This window comes from Arvicola amphibius, chromosome 4 (assembly GCF_903992535.2).
Source record: "Arvicola amphibius chromosome 4, mArvAmp1.2, whole genome shotgun sequence".
NCBI lineage: Eukaryota > Metazoa > Chordata > Mammalia > Rodentia > Cricetidae > Arvicola > Arvicola amphibius.
Window position 1 is genome coordinate 133,125,581 of NC_052050.1, and position 21,297 is coordinate 133,146,877.

General features: G+C 38.5%; 2 protein-coding genes across 8 annotated transcripts in view; one reads left to right on the plus strand and one right to left on the minus strand.

Annotated features, from left to right (window-relative positions):
* Positions 1 to 1,325, minus strand: part of Vps37a (VPS37A subunit of ESCRT-I) — a 35,464-nt gene extending 34,139 nt beyond the window's left edge. The window contains exon 1 of one of the 2 annotated variants that reach the window (XM_038325603.2): positions 873 to 1,325. In XM_038325603.2, the coding sequence (XP_038181531.1) occupies positions 873 to 997 (125 nt within the window). In that variant the 5' untranslated portion in view covers positions 998 to 1,325. The remainder of the gene's footprint in view (positions 1 to 872) is intronic. The other variant, XM_038325602.2, reaches the window with a different exon arrangement.
* Cnot7 (CCR4-NOT transcription complex subunit 7) lies at positions 660 to 20,457 on the plus strand. Of its 6 annotated transcripts, XM_038325604.1 has the most exons (8): positions 660 to 678; positions 1,440 to 1,561; positions 2,933 to 3,143; positions 4,930 to 5,123; positions 12,096 to 12,257; positions 14,170 to 14,314; positions 17,072 to 17,182; positions 18,862 to 20,457. In XM_038325604.1, exons 3-8 carry the CDS (start codon positions 3,027 to 3,029, stop codon positions 18,988 to 18,990), a joined length of 858 nt encoding a protein of 285 aa, XP_038181532.1. In that variant the 5' UTR covers positions 660 to 678; positions 1,440 to 1,561; positions 2,933 to 3,026; the 3' UTR covers positions 18,991 to 20,457. The 6 variants fall into 6 exon arrangements, with proteins under 6 accessions (XP_038181532.1, XP_041910873.1, XP_041910872.1 ...); XM_042054938.1 differs by lacking the exon at positions 660 to 678 and having other exon boundaries at positions 1,356 to 1,561; XM_038325606.1 differs by lacking the exons at positions 660 to 678; positions 1,440 to 1,561 and adding an exon at positions 1,612 to 1,967.
* The last annotated feature ends 840 nt before the right edge of the window (positions 20,458 to 21,297 follow it).

Genomic DNA, 21,297 nt, shown 5'->3' on the forward strand with positions numbered 1-21,297 from the left:
TATATATTATATAACACATTAAAATCATATTTCATATTATAATGTGCATTATGTGACAAGGTTTTTTTTAAAGGTTAGAGTTTAACCACATTGGCCTTTATACATAAAATAGGCTGTGGCCCTGTTAATTAATTGTAAAACTCCTTTGTTATCAAGTATTTCTGATACCTGAAAACTCCAAGCGGCCACGGACATACGAAACAGAAAAGGCTGTAGCAAACGATTTTACAGAAAAATAAAAGTCAAAATAACCTGAATTCCTGTATTTCTAGTTTGACGACGATAAGCTAAGCAAACTCAAAAGACAACAGATAATCCAGATAATGTATATCAACTACTAAATGTGGGGCCCAAGTCAAGAAAGTGAGAGGGGAGCAGACTCTGTAACAGTTGCAGGACAGAAGTTATTGGAACAGGTCGAACTTTAATTACAAACTCAAAAGGATTATCATCCGGACAGAGTTAATTGATCAAAACACTGTGTTGCAACAGTTTAATTTTTTCACTTTGAAACTTGGGGATCATCCTTCCCAACTGTCTCTAGTCAAGTGTTAGCATGTTAACAATTCAAAAGCAATACTACCATTAGGTGAATCCAAGGAAATATTAGCGTGAGAGCTGGGGATACGGAATACAGACTACGAGAGATGATTTCATTGTGTCAGTGGAGATGAGCAGGTCAGGAGACAAGCTGCGCGGGGGGGGGGGGGGGGCGCACGAGAGGCACTTTCGGGAAACTAGCGTGTGTGTAACCCACGGCAAGGACTATCAACAGGAGGCAGCTGCCGGGGCGGCCTGCGGATCGGCACGGGTGTCTGCTGGCAGCCCGCCCTCCCGCCCTACTTTTCCCAGGGTCAAAGCCACCAAATCACCTGGAGTGGGAGTTCCGGAGCGACTCGATCAGCCGCTGCTTCTGCTGCTGGAGACTGGTGAGGCCGGCGGGGGACCCGGCCGCGGAGGATGACGCGCTCTTAGCCAGAGGAAAGAGCCAGCTCATCCTCCTCGGGTCCCGGCCCGAAGCCCTAGAAGCTTCAGGCCTGCTCCTCCTCGCTCAGCCTAGCCTTTCCCGGGCGACCGAGCACGGCCGGCACGCCGGAGGGGGAGCCGCGCCTTCTCCCCGACGCCGAACTCGCCGGGTCCCTGGCCCCGTCGGGACGAGGTTCCGCGGCGGGCGGCTGGGAAAGGACGACTCGCCTAGACGACGGGGTCCTCAGTGCGCTCGCGTCCAACACCAAGCCAGCCGGTGTGAGCGAGGCCCGCCGCCTTCCCGGAGCTCTGCGGCCCGGCGTCCGTCCGTCCGTCACCTGCCCGCCCCGCCCTCCCGAGCGCCCCGCCCCCTCGGCGCCCGGCGTCATCATGCCGCGCCCTCGCCGGGACGTGCGAGGTGCGACGGCGGCGCGCTGGGTAGCGCAGCTGCAGCTCCCCTTTCCCCTTTCCAGGGCGAGAGGTGTCTATGGGGCGCCCGCTGCCGCCGTCGGTCCCGCCACCGCCGCTGCCGCCGCCGCCGGGTGCTATCTCTATGGCGAGGAGGAAGAGGAGGAGCGCGAGCTCAGAGACACAAGTAGATCCGGCGGGGGTCCCGGGCGAGCCTGGGGGTGTGGGAAGCTGAGCGGGCGCGCGATGGCGCCCGCTGAAGCGCGGCTGTGGCGGCCCCGGAGCTGGCCGCCTGGGAAGGGGGTAACGGGCCGGGGGGCCTGTCAGGACTGCGGCGCGCGGTGATGACGCCACCGCTTTGTACCTGGGACTCCGTTGTGGGGGAGGAAATTGAGAGTAGAGGGCGGTGGCCTACTTGGGAACGGGGAGCTAGCTCGCCCTCGCAGCGGTGGCGAGGCAATCTGGCTCTAGTCAATGCTCTCGGCACCTTCCCCCTGGCCGTCTGCCAGCGAAGAGGGTTATCAGTGACATGAACGCGGCTGTGCTTTCTTCTTCACGTCGCGCCGGGAGCCCACGGAGGACATGCGACCTCAGTAATGAGAAGGCCTGGGGTGCCACTGCAGGGCCCCCGAGACCCGCAGTCGGGAGAGGGGAGGAGGAAAGCAGGGTTAAATTGCAGTGTTTCCGTGGTGTGTGCGTGCGCCCGTGGGAGCAGGGAGCAGGGGAAGAAAGAAGGCGTGCCCAGTAGCACCTTGGGTTTCTGAGCTTACTCCAGCTTCCAATGCACGAGTTGAGGACGCAAGGCCATCATCCTCTTTTTTACTCGGGTTTTGTTTGTTTATGTGTGGTCTTTTGTTTCGTTTTTCCTAATAACATTTGGTATTTTCTCGCCTAAGAGTCAAGTCTTCAGTGTGTCTCTATTACTTCATCATTGTGTAACGTGAATCTTGTGTCTGTCGACCAGAAACCTGAGGTCCCTCTTTGGTAACCAGGGGGCTTTTTTTGTTTGTTTGTTTGTTTGTTTGTTTGTTTGTTTTTTGAAATTCCAAAATTTTAGGTGCCCATACTTTACTGTCTTCTTTCTTCCTCCCTCCCGCCCTATGTACATTGATTTCTGAGATTGCCTGATGCATTCTCAGAACTTTGAGTTTTTTGTTTCCTCTGATTTGATTTGAATGAATGCCAACACCAATAATGCAGAAATTTTTTAATCAAGTAAGACTTGATTAAATGTTTTGTTAGACCAAAAGCAAGTACTGCTTTTGTTATGGGGAGATTTTTCTCTTGTTAATTTCAGTTTGTTTGTTTTGTAAATCATAAAACGGATCATAGTTTTGTGTGGAGTTAATTGAATTGGGAGCAGATTTTAATTAATGAAACTTGTATTCAACTGGAAAATGGATGTTGTGGTTCATTGTTAGCTGTGTACCTTCAGGAAAGTAACTCTCTCAAACTTGATTTTGTTACAAATCTTGAACTTGAAATAAGCAGTCTTAAGTTTATACCAGCCCTGTCTTGTGATTCACATTTATGATATAGGTGGTTTTTATTTCAACAGGTGCACAAGTAAAGGGTAGAATATTTTTATGAAACACATCTTCAATCAAGTGTAACGTTTGATGCTTGGCATCTAGGCTCCTTGTGCTGCCACTATGCCAGCAGCAACTGTAGATCATAGCCAAAGAATTTGTGAAGTTTGGGCTTGTAACCTGGATGAAGAGATGAAGAAAATTCGTCAAGTTATCCGAAAATATAATTATGTTGCTATGGTATGGACACGACTAAATCTTTAAAATGCCTTTTGTGAGGTTAAAGTGGGAATTTTGTGTGTGCCTGAGTGTGTATGAGTGTGACTTGTTCTTTCACTGCCCTGGGTCTTGCTGATTAAGCAAGGTTGCCTGGCCAGGAAGCCCCGGGGATTCACCTGCCTCCTCTTTACAAGCACTTAAATTACAAGCACATGGACTATGCACTTTTAAGAACATAGATTCTAGGGATTGAAATCCAGTCCTCTTGCTTGCATGCCGAGCACTTCACCAAGTGAGCTGTCTCTCCAGGCCCTGAAGTGGGATTTTAAAAATCTTGAATTAAACGCTTTTCATTGATATCAAGGGATTAATTTAATCATTAAAAAATTGACTAGTTTCTCCAACAAAAGCCATCAGAAATAAACCTGTATTTGACAGGTTGAGTTTATTACTGCTAGCATTAATCAACAAGGGATTAGGAGTCATGAGCATTGTAATAAAAGTGTTAAAAGTACTTTAGGATTTGGGCCTGTGTCAGGTGGTTTTAAGGGCTTACCGGAGATAGGCTATACCTTGGATTGGATGTTTTCAGGAAGCTGGTCTTCCTGGGGTTCCCAGCCGCTGAGAAGACAAGGGTGATACAAGACTGCATTAGCTAGATTGAGAAATTGCATTTTTTGTCTTTGTGCTTTACTGATGTTTACATTTTGTAAAACTGATTGCATTCAACAGGAGAAGTCTAGATCCTAACTAAGAATGTCAGCTAGTTCTAACCAGTCCAAGGCCCTGCTACTAGTGTCAGATAAGGTTTCAGAAGCCAGTGAGTTCCTGGGTATCTTTTTCAAACAAACAAAAACCCATTCAGATCTCTTAGGAAGGCATTGTTAAAGCTGTCAGAAAGCTCTGATCTTAGAGGTGGTCCTCAGTCTGCCTAGACGGTACAGCTATTTTTCTGCTTCTCTACTGCACTGTGTGTATTTGTTACAGCTCACTTTATTTTCTAGGTCCCCTTGATTATTAGCTGTAGAAAGCAGTTCTGTAGTGTCTTACACATCTATCCACAAATCCCCCTCAAGTCTAGTGCAGTCATTACAGAATCTAATAATTGGTTGTTGGTTGTACTAAATTCAATAAGTTATAATTTTTTTTCTGTTTCATATTGACTTACTATTTCATTTTTGTTTTTAACTAGCCTTAATTTGAATTCTTATTGCTAAACTAAAACATAATTTTCTTAGTACCACAAATTTTTTTAAAAAGTGCTTCTCTGAGAATGAACAGGATGCTTGCTTAAAAGAGGAATATCTGTGCATAGACACTCCATGTAATACAGGTGTACTTACCCATAATTATAGCTGAAACTTTCTGTTTGGCTAGGGGGAATATTTTATAGGCAGTAGAGATTCCTAGTTGTCATTTATTTTCAGATGATAAGGAATGGCTGCAGTACAGAAGCCTATTAAAGAAAGTGGGAATCTTAACATGCTTTCTGTGAATTTTCTTCTCCTTGGAAATGAAGCAAATATTAGCTTGAGTTTATTGTGCGTTAACTGTACATGGCAGTAATTTATTGACAACTTTAAGCTGAGAGAAAGTTAAGTTTATAGAATTTGGGGATCTAAAAAGTAATACTCTTCATTCTTGAAGAATACCTAATAATTGAGTGTGAACATACTCAATATTTGTATTATATCATTATTGTATTAAATATCATTGTAATAGAATTCTCTGACTTGCATCAAAAATTATCCTTAGAATTCTGTTTATAACCATTTGGTAAATAATGCATCTTAAAATTATTTTACAGGACACCGAGTTTCCAGGTGTTGTTGCAAGGCCCATTGGAGAATTCAGGAGCAATGCTGACTATCAATACCAACTATTGCGATGTAATGTAGACTTGTTAAAAATAATTCAGCTAGGACTGACATTCATGAATGAGCAAGGAGAATACCCTCCAGGAACTTCAACTTGGCAGTTTAATTTTAAATTTAATTTGACGTAAGTGGGAAGTAAATATATAACCCCACCCTTTTTGTTTCTAGCTTAATTTTAGAAATTGAGTTTGAATGTAGTGAAATTTTACGTTAATTTGCTGTAGTTTCCCTGGAAATTTATTAAATATAGAATTACAAAAACTTAGGCTTCTTATTAGGCAAAAAGAACTGAGATAATAAAGACTTCTAATTTCAAAGACTGTTTAATTATAGAGTTGTTATTTTTAAAATATAACTGCTGCTTTTCTGGAAAGTTGTAAAACTTTATTTTTGTTTTCTGTTGTTCATGGTTATTTAAGGTGCTGTAGATTAAACCTGGGGTCCTAAAGATATAAATCTTAGGATATTGATTTTACTATTGCATTTTGTTGTTGTGTTGCTCCTTTGAGACACGGTCTCACTACATAACCCAGACGGGCCTAGAACTTTTCTATGTAGACAATTCTGGCCTCAGACTACTAGATATCCATCTGCTTCTGTCTCCCTAGTGCTGGGATTAAAGGCATGTGTCACTACACTCACACTGAAATTCATATAATTGGGGAGGCACTTTTGCTGACTAAGCAAGCAGGTACCATTCAGCTACAATCCACTTTAGATTTGTTAAGATTGTCCTGTGATATTTTTTTTATTACACTCATCCTTTGCATCTTAAGTAGGTACTTATATCATGCAATAAGTTGTTTATTGGAAAGTTGGGTATATTTTCTCTTCAGATCTGTGTGCTTTTATGACTCTTCCCAGATAACCCATAAAACCTCTTCATCTACATACAAGAAATATAATTAATAGTATTCTTGAAGCTTTGACATATAGGAATCTGATGTCTAACTCAAATCTTGGGTCTAAATTCCATTTTCTTCATTTAAATAGTTGTACATTATATACTGTAGTCTTGATAACAGAGGGGCTATGTGAAGTTGAATCCCTCCTTTTGACATTATGACACAATGTTGTTTTTGAATTTTTTGTTTCTGAATTTGCAAAGTACATGCTCAAGATCCATGCAGTAGAGTTTTTTAAAAATGAAAATCACAAATTTTTAACAAAATTTACAGTTTTGTGTTGGGACACATTCATAACTATTGTGGAGCCCATGTGACTTCTGAACTACAGGTTGTAAGCTCCCAGTAGAGGACAGGGGTATATTATTTCTGTTAAGGTAAGGAAATAAAATATACAGTATACTCTGCACTATATGGCAATATTTTAGTTGCTTTTATGTTTGGTAGCCTTTATCTGTACAGTATGATCAAACATCTCATTTGAAAAATAGCAACAAAACAATAGGAAAATTAATGCTAGTGCCATTGTAAGACTTATTTGATTCTCATTTTTGTTGAAGATGTACAGTTTAACATGTAAGACCTAATGAATAGCAGGACTGATGGTTTTAGGGGTATTAGTGGTGTAGCTGTGTATCTTTAGAATGCATTGTGTTAACTATAAATAATACTGATAGCATTTTAATATCTGTACTGTATTACAGATATTAAATATTTAATATCTGTACAGTAGTCTCTCTAGAGCCTGTACTGGCTAAAGGTGTGCTCATCGCTGCTGTAACTGTACAACACTTCTTCAGTACTGCAGATCTGGAACAAACTGAAAATTGACTTGCATCCTTTTCTCAAATGGAGACTTTCTTCTTTAGTTTTTGCCATTTTGTTTCATCAAGATTCCTTTTTCCCCCAAACTAATCATCAGCGTTATTTTGTTTTTTGTTTGTTTGTTTTTTATATAAGATACTTAGTTTGTAACAAATAGCTAATATAGCAAAGTGTCGTATGGTGAAGTTGGTAGTTTTGTAGCAGTGACTTTTCAATTAGTCTCTGAGCAGTGTTTTTCCTTATTCGGAGAAAACTAGTTTCACTGCCAAGTTTTGCTGCTCTTTATACTAATGATAATGTCATGGGAAATGGTAAAGGAAAGAGTATAAAGGATGGTGGGAACGCCCAGTGCATAGGTGCCGCCGCCATGCTTTCTGAGGATGATGCTCAGAGCTCACATGGTAGGAGAGAAGTGACTGGCTACAGCTGTGCTCTAACCCTCACGTGTGTCCATGATGGACATGGACAGACACACAATAAAGAAATGAAAAATTAAGTCTAAAAAATTTAGGAAGACTAAGTGAAAAATATTAAGCAGAGCAAAAGCCATTGCAAAGATAGAAGTACTGCCTAATGTGGAAAATGTCAGGATAGCATCTTGGACATGTTGAAGGATGGTGAAATTGACCTTGTTGAATGCCTAGAAGGAATGTGTCCATGTGTGAGGCTCTACAGAACAATGAGAACCATTGCTCAAAGTTATATCATGACTTCCCGTCTCTCTGCCTATTGTCTGTACTTGTGATTGTTCTTGTGTTTCATTTCCACATTGACTCTAGGTTTGCCAGTGTTCTTCAGGTTTTACCATTAATATCAAGGGAGTATTGTTATTTATCAGGTGTAAATACGAAGATTTAGGATATGGAAAGATATTTATGGTTACAGTGTGTCACGTTAATAGATAATTCTAGTAGATTTGAATAGATGCTTTCAGAGTAGCATACATAAAAGAAATACTTGCACTCATTTCAAGTTTTAGTTAAATGTTTGCATTCTCTGAATCTTTGCAGTGTGATTCGTAATATCTAAATCAGTATTATGTAACAAACATTTAGGAACAGGTAATGTTTTTTAGGTAAAAATTACTTGCTTTAGACATCTTGGTATTTTTATCACTGTAGTTATTATGCTTATTTTGGTGTGGACTTGAAAGCAAGTATATCTTTACTACTAGTTTGTTTTAAAGCTGCGATGGTTTGCTTCCTTTTTACAATGCTTGATGCTTTTCTAACAGTACAGTGTGTCTGTCACTGCCTTAGTTAAGGAGCACAGTGGCTGTTCTGCTGTCCTAAATTAGAGCTAAGCTTTAGTGTTATGGAGAGAACTGAAGTTGTGGCCATGACTGCAATTATAGCCTAAAAACTGTTGGTTTTGTTTTAGTCATATTTCCTTGCTGTATGATTATCTCTTTGGGTGTGAAAGGTGATTGGTGAGATAAGCACGTCTGCCCAGTGTGTATTTACCAATTTGAGGGGTGGGTGGGGTTTTTTTGTTTTGTTTTGATTTGGTTTGGTTGTTTTTGAGATAGGGTTTCTCTGTGTAACCTTGGCTGTCCTAAGACTCACGCTGTAGACCAGGCTGGCATCAAAATGAGGGCTCCGCCTGCCTCTCTCCCTGAGTGCTGGGATTAAAGGCATGTATCACCACCATCTGCCCCCCCCCCTTGGTAAGGGCTGGCTGTTAACTTTAAGATAGATTTGTTTTTGACGTAAAGAAAGAAAACCTAACTATAATAAGGTGAGACTGACTTATAAAGGATATTTACTGATATTTTTTGGTTTGTCTAGAAAAAATAGCATGCTTTTTGAAACAGGCTAGTGTTTGAAACATTGAAACAACTATTAGCAGTTTCCCAACACTTCCTTCTAATTGGTTTGTAACTATTTTACTAAAGTTTGGGTATATATTAAGGTCATTTGTATGTGATATTGCTATTCAGAGTTCTCAGTAGTCATTTATTTGACCTTTTTCTTAATGTACTGTAGTATATCTAACAATTTGCTATGGTTGGATGATTAGACTGTATTTCAGGTTCTTCTTTAGTGAGATATTCTATGGTTCCTGACTTAAGATGGTTTAACTTACCCATTTTTGACTTTATAATGGTACAAAAGTAGTATGTATTCAACAGATGAGACATTAAATTTAGAATTTTGACCTTTTTCTTGGGCAGCACTGGATACTCTTGCAAAGTGCTGAGTAACAGTGGCAAGCACCATCTCCCAGTCAGCCACTCTCTTGTATATAAACAATGGTATTTGCATTACACTCTGCTGCCAAGTGGCGATGCTTGGTTTCGTAGGTAGTTTAGTAATGCTTCCACCTTTCGTTACTGTGTTTCTCTAAGTCCTAATAAGTTTATCAGGACATAACATCAATCATGGAGTATCTGTATATCTTTAGCAAACTTTGTGGTTATTTTATTGGAAGTAGAGATCTAAATCCAAAAGTAAAAACATTGTTAAACATTATTAAACTATTTGTTTCACAGAATGAATAGTTAAGGTAATAGTTAAGTAAGTTTTAACTAGGAACATATGCACATATTGAGAAACAGGAGGATGAGCTTGCTACTGTTTTTTGGAAGTTGTAGTCACTTGCAAGTTGAAAGTCCTACCCTGCTTCATTCATCAAATAGTAAATATTATTGTATTTTTGAATAGCTTGCTAATTTGACTTAAGGGAATTTTCTTTTTTATTTTTTCTTTTTGTCATTCATAGCCTTTGTAGTTTTAGGGTTATTTTTGTGTTACTAATTTATTTGAGTTTATTAAAAACTAAAGGTGGCTAACCATCTTATGACTTTCCAGCTTATTTGTAATTTAACATGATGATAAATTGTTTTATATTGGAGTTTCTATTTTTATGAAAACAATTTTGACTTATAAAGGAAAGAAAGTCTGTGTATGGAAGTGACATTTAAATAAGGTACTGTGTCAGCCCTGTGGTGGTTATCTGAGAGGTGATCCAGAAGTAGTTTAATGTTAATGAGATCACATGTTTAGAAATGTAAGTTTTTATAATAGGGTTTGTTCATGTTATAAAAGTAGTAAATTTGATACTTTTCCATAGCTGAGTTAGTAGGATAGCAGATCTTTAGGATATTAATGTAAGATAGCTATATACTTCTACCTCTGGGAAATCTGTGCAAATTTTTACATGGTTTTACTCATGTTCAGTCATAAGTAGATATTTTGCTACCTTAAACATCAGTAGTTGATTAATCTTTAATACTATTCATAATTCTGAACAATAGATCTAATAGGGAGTATCCAACACCAACAGAAATTCTTACATTTTGACTAAAAATTGTTATAGTTACTTTTAAAGGTAGTTTTAGTATTTTTCCTCTTTATTACTAGAGTATTTAAGAGTAAAGAAGGAAGAATGCAGAACTTTTCCAACTTGGTATCATCAGAAAAGGACAGTGAATTGATTTGGAAGTGTGACTCATTTAGCTTACTATAGAAAATTTCCTTCATGCTATCTAGAGATTAACCTTACCCATATGGTTATGAGTTGGATATCATAAAGCATGAGATCTGTACCAAACTTTATTATGAAAGATTCATTTCTTCAAAGCTTAGACCAAGCTATGCGCATTCTGCAAAAGAGATAGAGAAAGGGACCTATGTCTTTGCCAATCTTACTTTATTATAAAATACCTGAGGTATACTCCTCCAGGTCCCTCAGGGAACTGTAATCCATATTTTGGTAAGTCCCTCTGGTGATTGTTATTATTGGACAAGTTTGGGAAATAGTGACTTAAATACCACAAAATTCACTGACCATTTGTATAGTATTTGCATAATAAAATAAGTTGAGCATGTGACTAAGAGCAATGTGAGCCTGGAGAACAATCTGCTGTACTCTTGGTTGGCTGCACACGTACAAACATGCTTCATGTGAACCCAAGGACCTGGTGGTGAGAGTCTCATGGAAGGGACATAGTTTTAGTCTAACAAAGTATTGATTACTTAAATGGGAAAAAAATCTGCATTGTATTTTTTTTCCTAAAGGGTTTTCCAGGAGAAATGATGTAATGTGATGGTTGTGGCTCCTCTCTGTTTTTAAATGATTCAGTTCTTAGCTTTGTTATTTACTTCCTGACAGTCTGGGAACTAAAAGTGATATTTGATGTTGTGTGAGAAATTAATTTCCAGACAGTAAACTACAAAAATACTTTTAATAAAAGTCAAACATTTATTTTGGTTTTGTTAGTTATATTAAAGTCTTATATAAGCCGGGCGGTGGTGGCACATGCCTTTAATCCCAGCACTCGGGAGGCAGAGGCAGGCGGATCTCTGAGTTCGAGGCCAGCCTGGTCTACAAGAGCTAGTTCCAGGACAGGCTCTAGAAACTACAGGGAAACCCTGTCTCGAAAAACCAAAAAAAAAAAAAAAAGTCTTTTATAGAAGTTTTCTTTCCCTAATAAGAGAAAAAACAAAATCTCCTGACTAAATTGGGAACGTGGGCTCAGGCAAGAGGGTAGAACAGGAGAGGGGAGGAAAGAAGGGGAGCAGAGAAAAATGTGTAGCTCAATAAAAACAATAAAAAAAGAAACCAGTGTTAAGTTGAAGTATATAAAATTAATGGTAAATCCACAAAAATACTTTTCATAAATCCTTGGTTCTAATATTTTGGATAGTTAACATATTTGTGCTTGGGAATTAGAGTTACCTTTTTTCTGATTTAAGTAAAAATTTGAAGGGCTGTCTTATATATAGGTTTTTGACTTGGTTTTAGAAGCAGTCTAGATTGTGTTCGCCTCTAGTGTAGGTATGTGGCTGCTGGAGGAAGAAACTGCTGTCACAACTGAGTCCGTAATTCTGAACAGTTCACTGCTTAGAGCCACTGAAAGGCTCTTCATTTGTGAGAGGAGGCATCTCCTTTGGGATGTAGTTGAACTCAGCCACTGAGATGTTTGCCTCTTGGTGTCTCCTTCCCGGTCCTGCTGAGAGCATGAGAGGTGTGCATAGCCCCAGTAGCTGTGGCTACAGTTCCATCTGGCAGCACTAAAATGGCTGCAGAGAATGGGAGCTCCTGAACAGAGCGTGTCTGGTAGCCTCTCGTGAGGAAAAGACCATTTTAAGCCCATTGAAATTTATATAATGTGTAGAAGCTTTTGAAATTGAGTTGATGGTAAGGGTTAAAAGCTCTCACCATTGGACAGTTATGCATGATTATTTACTTTTCAATACTTTAAATTTTGTTTTTCTTGAGAGTTATGAAACTCTGAGTTGGACACAAGCCAATCATCCTGTCTTGTTTCTGCACTATAGTTGGAGGTGTAAGTTGGAGAACAGCTGTTTAGCTGTTTAAAGTAATGGTGGTCTTGAACATCGTTTTTCTCTTTCTCCTGCCAGGGAGGACATGTATGCTCAGGACTCTATAGAGCTACTAACAACATCTGGTATCCAGTTTAAAAAACACGAGGAGGAAGGAATTGAGACCCAATACTTTGCAGAGCTGCTTATGACTTCAGGAGTGGTTCTTTGTGAAGGGGTCAAATGGTTATCATTTCATAGGTAAAAATAAATTTTAAAAAAGATTGCAATGTGCTTCCATCTTATCTCTACCTTACACTTGCTTGGCTATATCAGAAATTCAATGCTTAGTTCTAGAAAGAGTTAACTACCATGCGAGGCTGTTGTATCCCTCACCTGAGAGTAGTGTTGCCTGCTTTACCTCTTAACAAGCTTTGTTTCAGCCTGTGAGTTGTAATGTTGCTTAGTGGAAAGAATGTAAGCTAGAACAAACCTTCTTTAAATTTTGGCAAACCTTTGAGGATTTGTGTCACCCGTGGTTCTTAACTATTTTTAACTCTTAGTGTTTATGCTATAGAAAGGAGGCCATTTGTTTTTTTTGTTTTTTTTTTTTTTTTTTTTAAAAAAAAAAACGTAGTGGTACTTTAACATCAGGTTAGCCACTGTGCAAAGATTCTAAAACTTAACACAACAAACTAGAGTTTTCCTGCCTGTGTAGTTTCCTTTCTGCTGAAGGTAAATCAACACTTTTTTTTTATACCTTATTTCTAGTGTGGTTTGTTACAAAGTAATGTATGCTATGAAGAATAACTAATCAACAGAGAATGCCAAGAATGGATATGAGGCGATTTTTAATCTTTTTTTTTCTTTTCTTTTTTAGATGATGTGGCTGGGAAGGCTGTCCTTAGTGGGGAAATGTCTTGCAGATTTTTCTCAATGGTTGTTTACAACCTTTTGTGTGTGTGGAGGGGGCGTTTTCAAGACAGGGTTTCTCTGTAGCTTTGGAGCCTGTCCTGGAATTCATCCTCTAGACCAGGCTGACTTCAGACTCACAGAGATCCTCCTGCCTCTGCCTCCTAAGTGCTGGGATTAAAGATGTGCGCCACCAACACCCAGCCAATTACAACCTATTTAAAGCATCTAGTATTTTATATATTCTTTCTGTGAGTGACTTTTAATTTTTTATTATTATAAAAGTAAAACTTGGATAGTTAAGGAAGGTTTCTACAAGGAAGTTAATTCACTTTTATAAAAGTTAATTTACTTTTAGTTGTGACAAAACGTTTTCCTTTGAAAATCAGCGGATTTGTCATTTCTGAGAACAGAAGTGACGATGTGGAATGTTGTTAATTAGTCTGTCAGTGCTCTTAGGTTTTAAAAATATGTACTGTGTTGCTGGACATAGTGACACGCGTCTTAACTCCAGCACTCGGGAGGAAGAGGCAGGAGGATCTCTGTGAATTAAAGGCAGTCTGATCTATATATTAAGTTCTAGGCCCGTCAGAGCTACACAATCAGACCCTTCCTCAACTTTAAACAAAATCAAAAACCAAACAAAAATAAAACAAAACAAAATCTTAGCATTGTAGTCAGGTCTTAGTGCTCTTATTCTTGATAACCTTCACGCGATTTTTTTTTTTCAATAAGAATCTTCCACGTGAGCCGGGCGGTGGTGGAGCACGCCTTTAATCCCAGCACTCGGGAGGCAGAGGCAGGCGGATCTCTGAGTTCGAGGCCAGCCTGCTCTACTAGAGCTAGTTCCAGGACAGGCTCCAAAGCTACAGGGAAACCCTGTCTTGAAAAAACAACAAAAAAAGAATCTTCCACGTGGAATGATTGTAGTGTTGGATGATTCCTGAAGTAGACTTTGATGTGGTATTATATAGTGAGTTCTAAGTTGTAAGTTCTGAAAGTAAGAATTCTCATATACCAGCATTTCTCTATGTTCTTGTAAAAATATAAAATAACTAATTCTTTTAGTTTGTATAATACATCTGTTTACAGCAATTCTGCATTGCAGTTATAAATATGTTTCTTTTGTTCCTGTGTGCAATTTTTGTTTCTATTTCTTTTGCCTATAGCATGATTTGTTTAACTTTGTATTTGAAAAACTAATTTCTTTCATTGTTATTGATGGGACTATTTTTTTGTATTCTTTCAATCTTTTTATTAGTGGTTATGACTTTGGCTATTTAATCAAAATCCTGACCAACTCTAACTTGCCTGAAGAAGAACTTGATTTCTTTGAGATCCTTCGATTATTTTTTCCTGTAATTTATGATGTGAAGTACCTCATGAAGAGCTGCAAAAATCTCAAAGTAAGGCTTTTGTGACTTTATCTGGAACAGCACTTTAGTTAGCAGTGGTTCCCTGTGAGTCGTGGGGTCGAATGGCCCTTTCACAGGGGTCGCCTAAGACCTTCAGAAAACACGGAAATTTACATCAGAATTCCTGACATTAGCAAAATTACAGTTGTGAAGTACCAATGAAAATATTTTATGGTTGGGGATCATCATAACATGAGGTCACAGTATTAGGAAGGTTGGAAACCACTGAGTTAGCTCAAGTAACTAGCATAGTGTCTTAGACCTAATGTGTTAAGCCATGCTTTCAAAGTTGTGTTAAATTTTAATTATCTGATCCTGTTGTTCTTAACAGGAATAATAATGTATAGATACTCCCTCTTCAAAGTTGCTGTATTTATGTTGGTAGGGTAGATGTTGGTTTAGGTTTGTTTTTTGTTTGGTTGGTTTTTTTGTTTTGTTTTAGAATTATTTAACTTATGTATATGTATTTTGCCTGCATATGTATCTGTGTACCAAATGTGTGTGCCTGCTTCCTGAAGAAGTCTGAAGATGGCATTTGATCCCTTAGAATTGTAGTTATGGATGGTTGGAACCACCATCTGAGTGCTGGGAACTGAACCTGGGTCCTCTGTCAAAACAGCAAAGGCTCTTAACTGCTGAGCCATCTTTCCAGCCCAGAATAAGGTTGCTTTTTTTTTTTTTTTCTTTTAGAATTTATGTATCTGTTCCTGTGTAAGTGAATAGCTAGAGCTGGGAGTAAGGAGACGAGGGTGTCAGACCCTCTGGAATGGAGTTATAGACAATTGTGAGTTACCCAGTTGGTGCTGGGAACTGACCTGGGTTCTCCTCACAACAGCAGTTAAGTGCTCTTAGCTGCTGGACCAACTCGAGCCCCAGAATAAATTTTTAACAAAGGTCAAGCTAAAGGTCAGATTTTTGTTATTGCCACCAGATTGAGAATCATGAACTGAAAGAAAAGTGTGAGGAGTAGCAGAGTAATGGATCCCCTTAGAGAAGTGCTCCTGTCCCAGCACACAGTGTCATAGAGAGGCAGGCAGAGACAGCCAATAGTGTGCTAATGAGTTTTCCTTCAGATTGTCCTGATTACAGACATTGCTCTTTGCTGTTGAGGTGTGATGTCTTTATTATTTAATTAGATAGCTAGAACTGGTTTGGTGTAAGTACTATAGTAAATGGGTAGTTTCTACCTAAGCAGCAGCTTATCCTGATACTACTGAACATGTAACCATTTATCTTTTAACCTTTGAACATTAAATTATTAAAACAAACATTTCCTAGCTAAAGAAAAGCATTTCTTCAGCTTAAGAGCAAATTCTGAGTTGGCACAGAAATTGGCAATACAGTGAGTGAGGTTTTAGTAGCTGGGTTTTGATGTAATTAAGTTATAACTGAGGAAACAGATTTAGGTACTATGGTTGTGTTATCGTCGGTATTGTCCCTTTCTTCAGTAAAACCAAGGTTGATCAAGTTTTCTCTAACTAGGCTTCAGAAAAGTACAGTTAGGGTTTTAGAAGACAGTGAGGACTTTAAGGGTTTTTCCTTAGAAGGAATAGAGGAATTGGATGTGGAGGCTTTGATTTCAACAAATGAACTGAGAACTGTAGAACTAACACAGGTTATTTGCCTCCGATGTAGGTATGGTGGCATATAACTAAGAAAAGTTTTTAAAAAGACTGTCTCATGGCTGTATTCTATGTAATCCGAGGAGCCTTCTCATAAGTGAGCTTCCAGCAGAATGTCTGACTACTACACAAATGGATGGCATGTTGAGAATCCAAGGCTTCAGTGTTTTGATCTGGCTCTGGAATTTTATTTACTTACTTACTTACTTACTATTTATTTATTTATTTGTAGTTGACACCTTTGTATAATAGTTGTTTTTAGTAACAGAAGTAATAAATTTTTACTCGTCTTTATTCAAAAAAGTCTAAAGATGCCAAATATTTTTATTGTGTGCTGTGGCCTGCTCATGTTAACAAGCTGAGACTAGTGGCCCCACACACTCATCCTCTTGTCCTCCTGCTACACAATGCGCATGCTGCCTTAGCACAGAAGCACTTCTCTGCAAAGGACTTTCAAAAGCGAGGATGGGAAGGTCTGGTTTGTTAGTAAAAGCTTCATAATTTACAGGAAGAATTTCAGAATTAGATCCTGTTTCTTTTATTCTCATTTTTTCCTTTCATACTATTTTTTTAATTTTTCTCAGTCCTAGCTATATAGCTGCAAGCAGATCATACTATTCCAAAATGTTTTATATTTGTAAAATTTTCGGCTGACAATAAAACTAACATTGTGTAGCACATTGACATTGATCTAAATACTCATGGTGCCTTTGCTTTATTTAGTTTTAAACAATTTAGTGAATAGGTAGATAATTTTAAACTGTCTGTACTCATTACTGAGTTTTTCAATGTTTGATGGCTCAGTACACTGAGTACAGTTGACTATTGTTATGCTGAATATGAACTGTTTTCTCCCTATCTTTGGGAAATGGTTTGTCTCTCACATGCCTTAAAATGCCTTAGAATGAAGATAAACTTTCCTATTAGAATTTCATTTTCTGATAAAAGGCTTTTAAATTTCACAAATATGCCTGGAATTCATTTTATCAACACCTTTGTCATCTTTGCAAGGTTAGTCTTTACATATTAAAAATTTATTCATATTTTTGTGTCTAAATTTATTATTGTGAATTTAGGTACCAAAGTCTTTTTCTCTATTTTGACAAGCAACTTTTCTTCCTTGTAGGGTGGATTGCAGGAAGTTGCTGAACAGTTAGAGTTGGAACGGATAGGACCTCAACACCAAGCGGGATCTGATTCACTGCTTACAGGAATGGCCTTTTTCAAAATGAGAGAAGTATGACGATATCAGTGCCTTTTTCTTGGTTGTTGGGTAGAGAACATTAAAAATCTGATGACAAAAGTTTTGGGCATTAAGAGCCGGCTAAGTGAAGATATAAACAGAGATACTTTATAAGTTGATCCACCACACTTGAGTGAAAGTGTTGAATAAGTCTTCCTGAAATGTAATTCAAAAGGAAATACAAGAATCAACTCTTTTATAGAGTAAATAACATTCCATGTATTGTACATGAAAGATGTTACTTATACAATAAAAGATGGTGTGATTGTAGAAATCATGCCCATGTTTCCATGTACATGCGATCATGTTTTCTCAGGAGAGCAGACAGGAGGCTGGTGACTACACTCAAAGGTTACTAGGGAGTGAACTCTAGACGGCTTTCTTGGATCCTCTATGTACCCCTTCTGAGTCTGGCATCTGTGTAGATTCTCTGTAGTTGGCTCTTCTCTTCTTGAGATTGCTGGGGAAGTGTATTTGCTTGTGTCATTCTTCATTGCGTCAAAAAGTTTGTAAAGTAGGACTTACAGTTTTTGCTAAGTCTTAAATGGAGTTTTCAATTATAAGATGTTTAATAACTCTGAGGTATGATGCATGGTTGAATCAAAAATTGTATCAGGCTGGGCAGTGTTGGCGCACACCTTTAATTCAAATACTTGGGAAGCAGAGGCAGGTAGATCTCTGTGAGTTTGAGGCCAGCCTGGCCTGGTCTACAGAGCAAGTTTCAAGACAGCCAGGACTGTTAAACAGAGAAACCCTGTCTTGAAAACAAGAAAAGCTGTATCAGGAATTCCCTCATTGAGTACTTCAAGTATAAAATTGTTAGGGATGGAAGGGTGATGTTTAGCAAAACTGAGTGTTTTAGGGGTGATAGGTGTTGTTACTCATTGATGGCAATAATAAAAAAAATTTTTTTTGGTTGTACCAAACCATAATAGGATGAATTTTTTGCGTACAGAAACATTTTTCTCTTTGCAAAGTATTTACTGTGGAATTATTTTGAGTATGTTTTTTCGTAGAAGCGTGCTAGTGATAGAACGCATTTGATATGTTTTTCCAGGTGGTATTGATTCCGAAGTTATTTGGATTGTCCACTCGTGATACATAGATACTTTGTTTACTTTCAGTATAGAACCACCTTTTGGATTTTCATTTTAGAATGCCTTAATGGTTAGTTAATGGTGGATTTCTGGCACCAGTTTCTTATCTTTATTTTCTTTGGTTTCTTCAAGGGCAGTAATATAGTGAGAATGTTCAGGTGTTTACTGCCTATAACATGTTTAGGATTTGGTTAGTTTTATTTAATTCAGCATTGCACATAGACTAAAGACAACTTAAAATGCTATACCTTCCCTTTCTGCCATTTCTCTCATTCTGTTGAGTTGGTTATATTAATGAAATAAAAATGTTTGTTTCCATGTTTCCCTGCTCATAAATTCTCTATAAAATGGTATAAATGTTAATGAGAAGGACAGATTTATGTGTTTTAAGAAGTTTCTGTTAGGCCTGTAGTAACGGGCATCAGTCTTATTATTTAAATGGACAGTATGTGTTCTCAAAGGAACTTCACAGAAAGCATTGTTATACGTAATGAATAGCAATTACAGTGTTGAGATATGAATTACAAGTGGTATCTTTTAGTTAAAATGATCTTTTTCTTTCACATTCCTTTTTAGATGTTCTTTGAAGATCATATTGATGATGCCAAATACTGTGGTCATTTATATGGCCTTGGTTCTGGTTCATCCTATGTACAGAACGGCACGGGGAATGCATATGAAGAGGAAGCCAACAAGCAGTCATGACATAAAATAGTCTTTTTATTTTTATTTTATACGAGTTACACACATGCTTGTACATAGGTTTTATCTCTGGTTGAAACCCTTAAATGATAGGCAATACCTCCCCCCTCCTTTTGTAGCCCTTATTTTCTGCTTTCAGTACTAAGTATGGCCTTTCCTAGCTGTGATCTTAATAAATAAAAGTACATTCAGGTTAAATCTGGCCTTAATTTAATACACTTCTTATCAAGCTTGTGTGACAAAGCTACATTATTGAATAATTTGATAAACTTTGCCTACTTGAGCTTGGTTTTGTTTTCCCTTTTCATAAATTAACTAGCATTGACTGTAATTTATTTCCCTGTTTCATGCCTCTCCTATTCTGCAGTACTTATAGGTGTTTAAGGTTGTGGACCATCAAGTTTGCACTTTAGAGAGTGATTCCAATCCTCTTATTTTATCAGAAATTGTGGATTTTCTCGCTCTTAGCTGGAAAAATGACCATCTGCCACCTTTTTACAGTATTTGCTTGTTTTTGACATTCAGAGTACAGCACATGTATTGTGTGAGTTGTTGATTCAACAGGACTAACAAAAAGACAAGGAACTACTGAAGAGCCTGGGAACTCCTGTTTCTGTGTGGTGTTTAACCTTCCAAGCACATCTCGGGTCTCTTGGTTTCGAACTGACTGCATAGGCTGCTCTGTGACTGAAGACTTTGAGACCGGCTTTACACCCTTCAGGAAGAAGCCCTGTGATTGGACTTTACTATTTGCCAGAAGACTGCCGTTCAAGATGTTGGAGCTACAGTCGTATTTCATGACAGCTGTGCTTCTCTTGGTCGGCTTCCTTTTACTCCATCACTTTTACCCTTACTGTTTTATTTTATAGGCATATTTATGATGTTCTTGATTTGTTGACTACACAAATCAATTTCACTAAAGTCCAAAGATAAGAAGTCTTTAGGTACATTTTATATCAAATTTAAAAAGCAAAAAAATGTGATTTCATACATGCTACAAAATAAGTAATAGAGAGATTTGGTGCAAAACAACAAAATGCAAAATATATGTATAAATACACACACACACACACATATATAGCTAATAAAATTCCCTGAGGAGTGTAATGCTTGTTTATTTTTTTGTGTATATCTTTGCAATCTATTTTATATATATATTGACAAGAGACTGTGAAATATTTAGCCATGCAGACTATGTGACCAGACCAGAGCATGTGTTGGAAGATTTTGGTGATCATTAACTCTACCCTGAAGTGATGGACTACAAGTTGTAATGTGTGTTAGCTACACTTCAATCAATATCAGCAAGTCTCCAATGTTAGCAGCATAGCTCGTTTCCCTTGGACATTCATGATACTAAAATGCTGTAACTGGGCGGTCCTTTTTAAACTAAACATTATTTGCAAAACAGAGGGTATTATTTGTTTTTAAAGCTTTTGTAAATAAAGGCTCCAGAAATGTTTTCTTATAGATTGGTGACTGGTGGTTTTGTTTTGAAGCACTTGAAGTGTTTAATTCTTGAGTCATTTTCTTTGGGCAATAGCACTTAGTGGTCATGCTCCTGTCTATAGGTGTCTTTTGTGTTTTGCAAAATACTGGTTTGGTTTTTATTAATGTTCAAAGTTCCAGGAAGGCCAGCTGGTCCATAAGCTAACTGTCCAGCACCCTTTGCATCAACTGTGTTGTCTTCTTATTGCCCTTTATAATACTGAAGTGAATTTCTGTGTAGCTCACGTCTGTGATCCTTCTGTTGTGAGTGACTCTGAGTCAGGTAGGCGCTGTCTTGGGGGGTTCAACTGCACCTCCTTGCCAAAGGATTTTCCCAACTGGGCCTTTTGATTTCAGCCCATCTTGGAAGAGTGGGGAGGGTCTAGCCACTCTTTACCACCTGTTGTACAGTGTCCTTCCTTAATTGCACATGTTCTGGGAGAGGCTAGATAACAGCCCTGGAAGATTAGGGGAGGCTTGGTAAAGGCTGTCTAGTTAGAACTGTGCATGGAGGAGAGGAGAGAGAGGGAGAGAAGAAAGTCTCTCCTCCCCTTCTGCTCCCCCCTCACTCCCTTGCCCCCTCTCTCATATCTATACACTGTAAGTAATGCTCACGTATGCTCTGTAAGGAAACTCAGTAAACTCATCGTTCCTCAGAATGAACATAGGCAGAAATCATGCCTTGATTTGTCCTTGGGACACTCAGAATTTTAGCAACACATGGCAACTGGGAAATAGTGGGAGGATTATGTGTTTGATAAGAGGAGTAAACCCTGGCTTCCGTTCCCTGTAACCTCCAGAAAGGATAGAAAGGGATCTTTC